General features: G+C 72.2%; 1 protein-coding gene across 1 annotated transcript in view; it reads right to left on the reverse strand.

Annotated features, from left to right (window-relative positions):
- Nucleotides 1-155: 155 nt before the first annotated feature.
- The window catches only part of CHLRE_12g544750v5 (uncharacterized protein), a 16,348-nt gene continuing 6,106 nt past the window's right edge, over nucleotides 156-10,397 (reverse strand). The window contains exons 11-19 of the mRNA XM_043068845.1: nucleotides 10,128-10,260; nucleotides 9,692-9,769; nucleotides 9,005-9,373; nucleotides 8,640-8,833; nucleotides 8,283-8,373; nucleotides 4,064-7,993; nucleotides 1,893-3,940; nucleotides 1,316-1,700; nucleotides 156-1,094 (exon numbers count right to left, since the gene is read on the reverse strand). Of these exons, the coding sequence (XP_042919126.1) occupies nucleotides 948-1,094; nucleotides 1,316-1,700; nucleotides 1,893-3,940; nucleotides 4,064-7,993; nucleotides 8,283-8,373; nucleotides 8,640-8,833; nucleotides 9,005-9,373; nucleotides 9,692-9,769; nucleotides 10,128-10,260 (7,375 nt within the window). The 3' untranslated portion in view covers nucleotides 156-947. The remainder of the gene's footprint in view (nucleotides 1,095-1,315; nucleotides 1,701-1,892; nucleotides 3,941-4,063; nucleotides 7,994-8,282; nucleotides 8,374-8,639; nucleotides 8,834-9,004; nucleotides 9,374-9,691; nucleotides 9,770-10,127; nucleotides 10,261-10,397) is intronic.

Raw genomic sequence — 10,397 nt, forward strand, 5'->3', positions numbered from 1 at the left:
CCGTGGCAGGCCGTGGTGTTCACGGCCGTGGGGGCTGGGTGGCGACGCAGCGGAGCCTCATGTGGCGGGGCCTGCCCGTCCTACCCCGTCGAGACGCGTCTCGTCACGGCCTCTCTTGATGGCGCCGCGCCTGCCGCCCAGGCTAAACAGAGGCATCTCTGGTCCGGTTACAGCTAGGCCCACAGGGCCACGCGTCCTGTCCCCAGCATCCAGGCGCTGCGCTTGCTCAACCCAATAACACGCCCGCACAACCTTGCTGGTGCTGAGTGCGTGCGCAGCGCAGCACCTTCCTCCTTTTCCTCCTCCTCGGCCTCCTGTAACTTGTCCGCGATACACATGACATGCTAGCATGCTCGCCCGCCCCACACATGCATGTTGCGCGCGGCAGCCTGCGGAGGTGGCAGGTGCCACCCGCTGCAACTCCATGTACGTAGTAATGTCCCTCCCCGACCTCACTATCCATCCACGGGCCGGCGATTGCCTTCGCTGGCATAAAATTGCGAGCTGCAAAAGCGGCAAAAAAGCGCGATGAGCGTCCAAAAGTCAGCCAGTCAGTTTGCAAGATAGGCTTCGGTTTGAATGCACTCCACCTGTTCCAGCCCGCGCACGCCTCCAATTTCCTCTGCATCTTCTTCCCCACCTCGAATGCTACAGCACGTAATAATGAGAGTCTGCTCTTCTCTTGTTCAAAGGCCCATGCTTTGCACGCATATGCGCCCCTTCGTCCTTCGCACACCATCTCCACAAGCTGCCGCTTGCGGCCGCATCCATCCCTACCCCACCACCGGACCTGCCATTGAGTACAGCCATCCACCCAGTCGCACGGCGCGCGCTGCCAGCGGAATGCAACCCCCACACAGTGTGTGGCCTACTCCTGGCCTCCTCACCGCTGCCCCCTCCACCTCCGCCCCTTCTCCTCTTTCTCCTCTTTCTCCTCCTCCTGCTGCTCACCAGCGCTCCACCAGCATGTAGCAGCCGCCGCCCGCCTGCAGCCCTGCCAGCAGCCGCCCCAGCCCCTCGAACAGCTCCAGGGGGGGCGGCCCTGCCAGCCCCGCCAGCGTCCCGCACACCTCGGTGCCGGGCGCCAGGCGGCCCTGCGGCGGCAACACGATGACGACAGAGGGATGAGACTCATGAGAGGACACACGCCAGGCGTGTTGGATAGAGCGCGTACGCGGCGCCGGTGCAGGAATGGGTGAATAACGGCCTGCACAAAACGCATTGCGTGCACAACTGGGAAAGCGGGCTGCTACCCACACACGCCGCATACACGTGCGCATACACATACACGCACGCGCCGCGTCAGAGGCCCCACCTGCATGCAGGCGGTGATCATGCTCTCCGCATCCAGGGGCCCCGCAACCTGCACCTGCTGAGTCATCATCAGCACACCACTGCTGCTAGCGCCTTTGCTACTGCCACCAGTGCTGTTGCTATTGCTGCCACGCTGGCCCGCCTTGCCGGCCCGGCCAGGATGCCTTGATGAGTTGGAGGGCGCGCCGCCACCCGCTGCTGCTGCCGTGGGGGGCCCCGCTTGCGCGTCAGCTGCCTGCTGCTGCTGCTGCTGCTGCAGGGTGGGCGGCTCGGGGGCGTGGCGCATAGCGGTCCACCACAGGGCGCCGGCCGCCACCGCCGGCTGGGCCGCGGCCGGGGCGCTGGGGCTGCAGGCCCCGGAAAACAGCCGCACCACCGCGGCGCGCCTATGTACACAGGTTGGGACAATGACATGCATTGCGTGCCGGTCCCAGTCAAAAGCTGTCACAATGCGCTAGTCTCTGGCATTGCGGAAATATTAAGTTGGTCTCCGTCTGTCCTGTTGCTACAAAGTTACTGGTGCTATGCTTCTGGTACCCTGGTGGCCCAACCTGCCAACAACAGCGCCGCGCGCTCACCAGTCACTGCCGGTGGGCGCAAGCGCCTGAGCCGAGAACGACGACGGTGGGTGCACCAGCCTGTGCTGCCTGTGCTGCTGCGCCTGCGCTGCCGCTGCGCCAGAACCTGTCCCGCCGTTTGTCGCTGCCGCGGCAAGCGCGCCGGTATTGGCGCCGGCAGGAGCAGTCGGCCGCATGTGGGACCCCCACGCCCCAGTCGGCGCCCGCCCGGGCTGCTGCTGTGGCGATGCCTGCGCAGGTGCCGAGGAGGCTGAGGACCGCAGCGGCGGGAAGTCCGCTGCGAGGTCGGGACTGGGTGGAGTGGGCGGCGGCGCGGCGCCGCCACCACTGCCAGGTCGCCCGCTGCTGCTGTTGGGGTTGTGCTGCGGGTGGTGCTGGCTGTGGTGTGGGCTGTGGTGCTGACTAGGCTGATGGTGCTGCCCGTGCTGGGCGTGGCTCGGGTGCCCATGCTGTGGATGTGGGAGGTGCTGTTGGTGCGGGTGTGGGTGCTGGGGGTGCGGGTGTTGGGCCTTGGCCGCGGCCGCAGCCGAGGCAAAGCTCCTTCCACCCGTCCAGGCGGTGTGACCCGGCCCGGTGCCGCCAGCACCCGCAGCCGCAGCTGGGCCCTGTTGCGCCGCGCCTATGTGCTGCCCCAGTGCCCCTGAAGCCGCCCCGGCTGCCGCCGATACAGGCGTCGTCGCAGTGGGCTCACTGCCGGCTGACGCAGCTGCAGGCCCCGTCGCGGCTGCCGCGTCCGTGGCCCCTGTGCCATCCTGCTCCTGCTCCTGCTGCCGCAGCTGCAGCTGGTCTTGCTGCCGCTGCTGCTCCTGCTGTTGCTGCAGCTGCAGCTGCTCTTGCTGCCGCTGCTGCCGCCGCGCGGCCTCGTTGGCCTGCTCCTGCGCCTCCTCCTCCGCAAATATGCTGTCCAGCGCGCGCACGATGCCGCTCGCCATGGCACCGCCGCTGCTGCTGCAGCGGCCCGCGCGGATGCCCTCCCCGCTGTCCACCCCGCCGTCGTCGTCATCATGGGCGCCAGCAGCAGGCCCCGCGCCGCGCGTGCGACCGGCAGCGGCGGAGCCGGGCGCCGCCCCGCCGCCGCTTGCCATGAGCGACGCCGGCAGCGGCCACGACAGGTCGTCAAGGCGCGACATGAGGCCGCCCGCCGCTGCCGCCGCACCCGCCGCCAGCTCCATCGCTGCCGCGGCTGCGGCCGCGGACGTGCTCACTGCGTTCGCCGCCAGCGGCCGCAGCAGCCCCGCAGCGGCGGCTGCGCCCACCGCCGGCGCGCGGTCAGGCGCGCCGCCACCAGCTCCCTGCGCCGCCGCCGCCGCCTCGTGCTGCTGGTGCTGCTGCGCGTAAGCGAGATAGCCGGGGACACCGAAGGCAGCGGCGATGGTGGCGTCGAGGCAGGTCTGCGTGGCTCGGAGCTGCTGCAGCGGGTCCAGCCCCCAGAGCCGTGTGGCTGTGGGCCGGATGAGCTGCTCGCCGCAGAACAGGCCGTGCGGCAGCATGGACAGCTGCGGCAGCGGCGCCGCCAGCGGGTTGTAGCAGGCGGCGCAGGCGGCACCAGCGGCGGCTGTAGCAGCAGAGGTGGTGGAGGAGTTGGAGGTCTGTGCAGCGGGCTGTGAGCCTGGGCAGCAGGTGGCGACAGAGCTGAAGGCAACGCCAGCGGAGGAGGGGGCGGAGCTGCCGGCGCTGGCCGCGGTGCCGCTTCCGGCGCTTGACTCGCAGCCCTGCCGGTCCTGCGGCGCCCCTGCTGATGCCGCGGCGGCGGCGGCCGCCGCCGCCTCAGCCTCTGCCGCGGCGACGGCCGTCGCGGCGGCAGCCGCCGCCGCTGACGCGGACACAGCCGCGCTTGCGGCGGCGGCGGCCGCCATGGCCGCGGCGCCGGCGCCGGGCCCGCGCGGCGAGGGCGGCGGCAGGTAGCCGGAGGCGGAGCCGGACTGGCCGGACTGGCCGCCGCCGCAGTAGGGCGAGACCATGGCCCGGTAGAGGTCGGGCAGGTCGGGCAGGCGGCGTATGGGCGAGGACACCACCTGGATGGGCTGCACCGCGTTCCATGACATCACCTACAAGACACACATAAGTAAAAAACGCAATCTCATCGGCAATAAAGGACACCCAAGGTGCATGAACAGAGGCAGACTACTAAGCTATTTCAGCAAAGCCTTTAGGAAATGAGAGGGGCCTACCTGTGCCACGGGCGAGACCGGCGGCGGCAAGTGGTGGCCAGCCATGTGCGGCGGCAAGCCCGACGCCGCGGCGCCCGACGGCGGCGGCGGCGGCCCGCCCGTATGCGCAATCACGGCCGCCGCTCCCGCGCAGACCGGCGTGCCGTACACAGTGTACGACATGTGCCCGTGCGCGTCCGCGTGTGCCGTACTGCCACCGCCGTTTCCCGCCTGACCCGGCGTCTGGAAGGGCGACAGCACGCCGGAGCCCGTGACGGCCAGTGCGGCGCCGCCGCCGGCCGCGGGTGCGCGCGTCGCCGCCGCCGCTGCTGCTGGGAATGCTGCTGGGGGTGCGCTGGACCCGATGTGCACGCTAGACACGGTCAGGTGGACTGCGCCCGCGGCCGCGGCGGCGGCGGAACCGGCGTACGAGGCAGCCGCCAGCGCGGCGCCGGCGGCGGAGGCGGCTGACGCTGCCGCTGCTGACGCGGCGGGCGCCGCGAAGCGGACGGGCGGCACGAACTCGTGCGCCTGCGGGTTGAGCTTCCAGTTGGAAGCCTGGGAGGGAGGCGGCTGCGCCGCCGCCGCTGCACCGGAGCCGTTGGCGCTGCTAATGGTCGCGGCGCCTGCAGACTTGCCAGCGCCGGTGCTAGCCGGAGGCTGTGCTGGTGTGGCGGCTGCGCCGCCGGCCCTTGCGGCCGCAGCGGCGGCCTTGGCGGCAGCCTTGCCGCGCCCCTTCGCCGTGGTGGGCGCAGCGCCGGCAGGCGTAGCGGAGGCCGCGGCGGGAGAGGGCCAGGCGGCGGAGCCCGCGAGCGGTGAGGGCGCAGCGTCCACTGCTGTCGCGGCAGCGGGGGCAGCAGCCGGCGGTTTGGCCGCGGTGCTCGCGGCGGCCGGGGTGCCGGCGGCGGCTGCGGCAGCCCATGACGCCGCCGGGGCTGTTGCTGCTGGCAGCGCCTGAGCCTGAGCCTGGGGCGGGGCAGCAGGGGGAGGTGCAGCGGCAGCTGCAGCTGAAGGGCTCGCCGGAACCGCGGCCGGAGCTAGAGCCGGTGCCGTGGGAGCCGCCACTGCCGGTGCTGAGGAAGGCGGCAGCGTGGACATGCCGGATGCCGTGGTCGCTGCTGCCGATGGCGGCGGCGGAGCCACAGGTGATGCAGGCACCGATGCCGGCGCCGGCACCGCGGCAGGCACCGCAGTCGGCGCTGCGGGCTGCGACGGGCTGGCCACCGGTGCCAACACAGGCCCCGCTACCGCGGCCGCGGCCGCTGCCGGCGCATCGCAGCCGCGCACCGCTGCCGCGAAGGAGGTGTGCACCGGCTGGGCAGGCCCCACTGAGGTGGGCGTACCCGCCGACCCAGATGCCGCCGCCGCTGCTGCTGCCGCCCCCATGGCTGGGCCCGCAGCAGCACCCGGTGTCGCCGTCACCGCCGGCGGCGGCAGCCTGACAGCAATGGCCGGTAGCGACGGCAGCGGAGGCAGCCCACCCGCTGATACCATAGCACCGCCAACAACTGACACTGGGGTCCCCGCCCCGACAGGCCCTGTCCCCCCAGCCGCTGCAGCCGCAGCTGCTGTCGTCGGTGACTGGCCAGCTACTCCTCCAGAAGCCCCGGCGGCGCCACCAGCGCCCCCGCCCCCGCCGCCGCCCCGCTTGCCGTACAGCAGGCTGCGCGGCACCTCGATGTAGCCGTGGCCGCTGCCAGTGATGCCCAGCGAGTCACTGCTGGGCCGCCGCGCCGCTGCCGCCACACGGCTCCCCGCCGCCACCGCCGGCGCCGCCGCGGTCGCCATCGCCGCTGGTGTCGCCGTGCTGGCGGCGGGTGCCGACGTCGCCGGCGGCTTGGGCGTGGTGGCACCGGCGGCTTCCGCGGCAGCGGAGGCGGCGCGCTGGCCGGGCAGTGGCGAGGCCGAGCGGCTGCCGGCCACGGACGATGACAGCGCCACAGCGGCCAGTGACGCAGCCGCAGTGCCGGAGCCTGCCGCAGCAGCCGCTGCGGGCCGCGTGGGCGTGTCCGCACGCGCAGCAGGAGCGGCAGCACGGCTTGCGGCCCCCGTGAACACAGCCGATCCTGCAGGCTGCGCAGCAGCAGCAGCGGCAGCTGCCGCCGCTGTAGGCGTAGCGACTGAAGCGCCGTCGCCGCCGCCGCCGCCACCGCCACCACGGCGGTTCCGGCTGCCCACCACCTGCCACTCGCCCTCGTCTTCATCGGCGCCGCCGCCGCCTGCCGCTAGCCGCTCCTCCTCCTCCTCCGCGGCGGCAATGGCCGCGGCGATCTCCGCCAGCTCCGCCGCCTCTGCCGCCTCCATCTGCAGCTGCTGCTGCAGCCGCAACGCCAGCTGCTCGGGCGTCTCCTGCGGCCCCACGCCCAGGCCGCCGCTGACGTCAGCGGGCCGGGCCAGCGCCACATCCCGCGCATCCCGCTTGTCACTCGCTGCACCCGCCTGGGCGGCTGTTAAGGAAGCTGAGGGTGCGGGCGCAGCAGCAGGCGCTGTGACGTCGAGTTCAGGCTGCGGCGCGCTGGCAGGAGCCGCGGCGCCAGCGGGGCCGGCGGCGGCGGCGGCGGCGCCGTTGCTGGGAGCAGCGGCCGCGGCGGGGGCAATCGCAGACACAGCGCGTGGCGTGCTCTTGCCGGAAGCCCCCGATGCTGCATCGCTGGTACTGCCGCTGCCGCCAGTGCCGTTACTGCTGGTGCTGGTGCTGCCGCTGCTGCTGCGACCGCGCACCGACGTCTTCACCTTCCCCACCGGCTTCTGCTGCACCTGCTCGTCTGCAAGCCCTGCGGCGGCCGTCGCACTGCCACTGCCGGCCTTGGCAGCAGCAGCAGAAGGCGTTGGTGCTGGCTCGGTTGCAACAACCGCAGCGGGTTCTGCCTCGGCCTCGCGCGCAGGCGCTGCAACCGGTGCCGGCGCCGGCGGAGCGTCCGGCTCGGGGCCGGCCTTGCCTGCGGCAGCGACCGCAGCCGCCACTGGCAAACTGGCGGGCGCGGGCCCCGATGCCGCCGCTGCGGCTGCGGCCTTGCGGGCCTCCCGGCGCGCCGCGCGCCGCCGGGCACTGCGGCTGCTGCGGCTGCCGTTACCGGTGCCGTCGTCTGCCGCAGACGGCTCGTCAGCACCACTGATGCTGCCGCTGCCCGGATCGGTGTACGCCACGCCCCCAGAGGCCGAGGCCGAAGCAGCGCTGCCCTCCGCCGCAGACAGCAGCGCGTCTGAGGCGCCCGAAGACAGCGCGAACGCAGCGCCCTTGGCGGCCACTGCCGCTGGGACCTCAGCGGCCACGGCGGTCGGCAGCGGCCCCGCCGGCGGCAGCACAGGCGGCCCGGCCCCAGCGCCGCCGTCGCCGCCAGCAGCCTCCTTGGCGGCCGTTGCCGCGCTGGTCCGCCGCGCCCGCCGCCGCTCAAGCAGCATCGCTGCCGCGACCGCCTCCGCCGCCACGGAGACAGGCACCGCCACCGGCACCTGCGGCACAGCGGCCACCTCAGCGCCGCCGCTCCCGCTACCCTTGCCGCCGCCAGACACCTGAGCGACGCCGCCGCCGCCAGCGGCCGCCGCCGCTGCCGCCGCCACTGCGCCCAGCTGCAGCTGCACCAGGGGCTGCCGCAGCAGCGCCGCCACGTGCGCCACCTCATCGCCACCAACGGCGCTGCCGAACACAACCGCCGCCGCTGCGGCCGGATCCACCGACGCCGCAGCCAAAGCCGCGGCCTCGGCCGCCGCCTTCAGGCCGCTGGGCGGAGACGCGCTGTCGTCACGCGCCATGCCGCCGCTCTTGGCGGCGCGCTTGGCGCCGCGGGCGGCGGCGCGCTTGCTCTCCGTGGCGGCCGCGAGGGCGGTTGAGCCCGAGGTGGCGGCGGCGGTGGAGGAAGCCGCGCCGGCGGCCGGCAACGCCGGGCCGGCGCCACCGGGCTTCTGCTGAACGTGCGACAGCAGGATGCGTGCCGCCGCCGAGTGCCCCGCCTGCCGGGTGTCCCATGCAGGACATGCATGACTCCGTTAGCGCTGTACGACGTCAGCAGTACGGTGTACGACAACCTGCTCCAGCGTTGTGCCACCCATGCTGCATCCTGCACCCTCCCCCACCCCGCCCCATGCGCCCGTTGGCTGGGCTCGAGCGCTCCCCCCTCGCCCTGCCCATGATTCCCATGCTAAATTTAATCCTGTTCCCGATTTCCTAACCTTGCAACCCCCTTTGCCCCTCTCCCCGCCTCCCTCCTCCCCCACCGGCCGCCCCCAGCCGCCCCCTCACCTCCAGCGCCTTCTCCAGGCAGTGGCGGCTGGTGGCGCTGGACAGGTCCATGGGCGCGCCGCGGTGCAGCAGGTAGGCCAGCAGCAGCGGCCTGGGGGGCGGGGGAGCGGTGTGCGGGGGTGTCACATTCATGATCTGACTAAGAAGAAGCGGGATGTGGGTGGTTGGGTGGTTGGAGAGGTGGGGAGGGGTGGATGACATACGGTAAGGGAGGTTCCTGGAATGAGAGGGCAGAAAGGAGGGAACGGCCGGAACGCAATCGTGAAGTCGGCCATGCGCACGCCGCGCCGTTGCCAGATTGCCATGGGCATGGGCGCACAGCAGCGGCAGTAGCGGCAGCACCGCGTACACACCTACCTGCCGTAACGCAGGGCCAGCTGCGCCGCCGTGTGGCCGCCGTACAGCGGCACAGTCATCATGGGGTCACGCGCCTTGAGACGCTGACGAGCCGAGCCGCTACCCGCACCGCCGCCGCCAGCGCCGCGGCGGCCGCCACTGCGCGCGGAGCCCGCCACTGCCGCGGCTGGTGGCGTGGCGCGTAGCTTCTTCTCCTGTGAGCGATCCGCGACTTGTAAGATGCATTGCAGTTGCGAGCAGGCCTCCTAACTTGACGATTGTGAAGTGACATTCTCCATCCCGCCCCGCCCCTCAAGCCCCTCATTCCGCCACTGCGCCCCGCTCCACCCCTCCCGCCGCTACCCCTCCCGCCTCCGCAACCTCACCTCCACCCGCACGTCCGCCTCGTATGCGAAGCAGGTGGTCTTGGCGCCCAGCGGCACACGCGCCTCCTCCACCAGCAGCCTCGCAGCAGCCAGCTCCAGCTGACCACCCGCCAGCGGCGCCGGCTGCGAAGGCTGCGCAGCCGTCGCTGCCGCGGCAGCGGCGGCAGCCGCAGCCGCTGCCGCGCCCGAGGCGGCCGCCCCGTCGGCTGCCTGCGAAGTGGTAGAGGCGGCGGCAGCCGCTGCGGCTGCGGCTGCGGCCGCGGCGGCGGCTGCAGCTGCTGCTGCCGGCGGCGCGGCGCTGCAGCCGTAGTGGGCCAGCAGGTGCAGGGGCATGTAGCCTAGTGCGTCGCGCTCGGTCGGGTCGGCGCCCTGTGGGTGATTTGGGGGGGGGGTTACATTCATGTTTAATTTGGTGATGGGGGGGGGCGGGATCCAGGCATGGCGAGTGAGAAGGCGGTGGCATTGATTGGAGGTTGGGCGATCGGAGAGAACGTGGCAGGAACTGCGGTGCTGGTGCCAAAGAGGAGCGAACGAGAGGGAAGAGGGAACCACGAGCAGTGCAGGCGCCCAACACGCCCCCATCCTGACCACCCTGACCACCCTCCCCCCCCCCCCCACCGCCGTGACCCCAGCGCCCTCAAACCCCGCCGCCCTCACCCCCCCCCCCCCCCCCACACACACACACACCTGCTGCAGCAGCCACCTGACGGCCTCCAGGTGCCCGGCCCGCACCGCCAGATGCAGAGCCGTGTAGCCGTCGGCGTCCTGGCATGCGGACAGGCAGGGCAGGGCAGGGGGAGGAGGGCAGGGCAGGTCAGGGGCATGACCCGGTTGGCAACCGCGTCCAGGCAAGCCCACCGGCAGGGAAGGCTGCTAAGAAAGTGTGTCAGCAGCACGGCTGGTTCGCCCTGACCATGACCTCCTATGGCCTGGCCTTGCAGCACCTTCCACGCCGCGCTGCACCTTTAAGCCGCCCGCCCTCCTTTTACGCCGCTCCTGCGCCCCACCGCCCCGCATTCGTACTTGCCATTTGACCGCTCCGTCTTACATGGGCGGCTCCCCACCTCACTCCTGCCCCTAACCTGTCCCCCGCCCGCCTGCCCCCCCGCCTGCCCCCGCTCACGTGTGCGTCCAGCAGCGCCCCTGCGCGCCTCATGGCCGCCATGAGCGGCACCGCGGCCTCAGGCGGCGCGCCGTCCATCACCGCCGGCAGCGCCACCAGCTGCAGCTGGGAGCGCAGCTCCTCCGTCTCGGCGCTGTGGGGAGGGGTTACATTCATAAGTAGTTGAGAAACTGGTAGACGGTTGGGAGCTGTGAGGAAGCGAGCGAGCGACACGCATGCAGGTTATGTGCCCAGAGGGGCTGAAGGAGGCCGGGCGGCTCTTCCAGCACT

The sequence above is a fragment of the Chlamydomonas reinhardtii genome, chromosome 12, assembly GCF_000002595.2.
Source record: "Chlamydomonas reinhardtii strain CC-503 cw92 mt+ chromosome 12, whole genome shotgun sequence".
NCBI classification, from domain to species: Eukaryota; Viridiplantae; Chlorophyta; class Chlorophyceae; order Chlamydomonadales; family Chlamydomonadaceae; genus Chlamydomonas; species Chlamydomonas reinhardtii.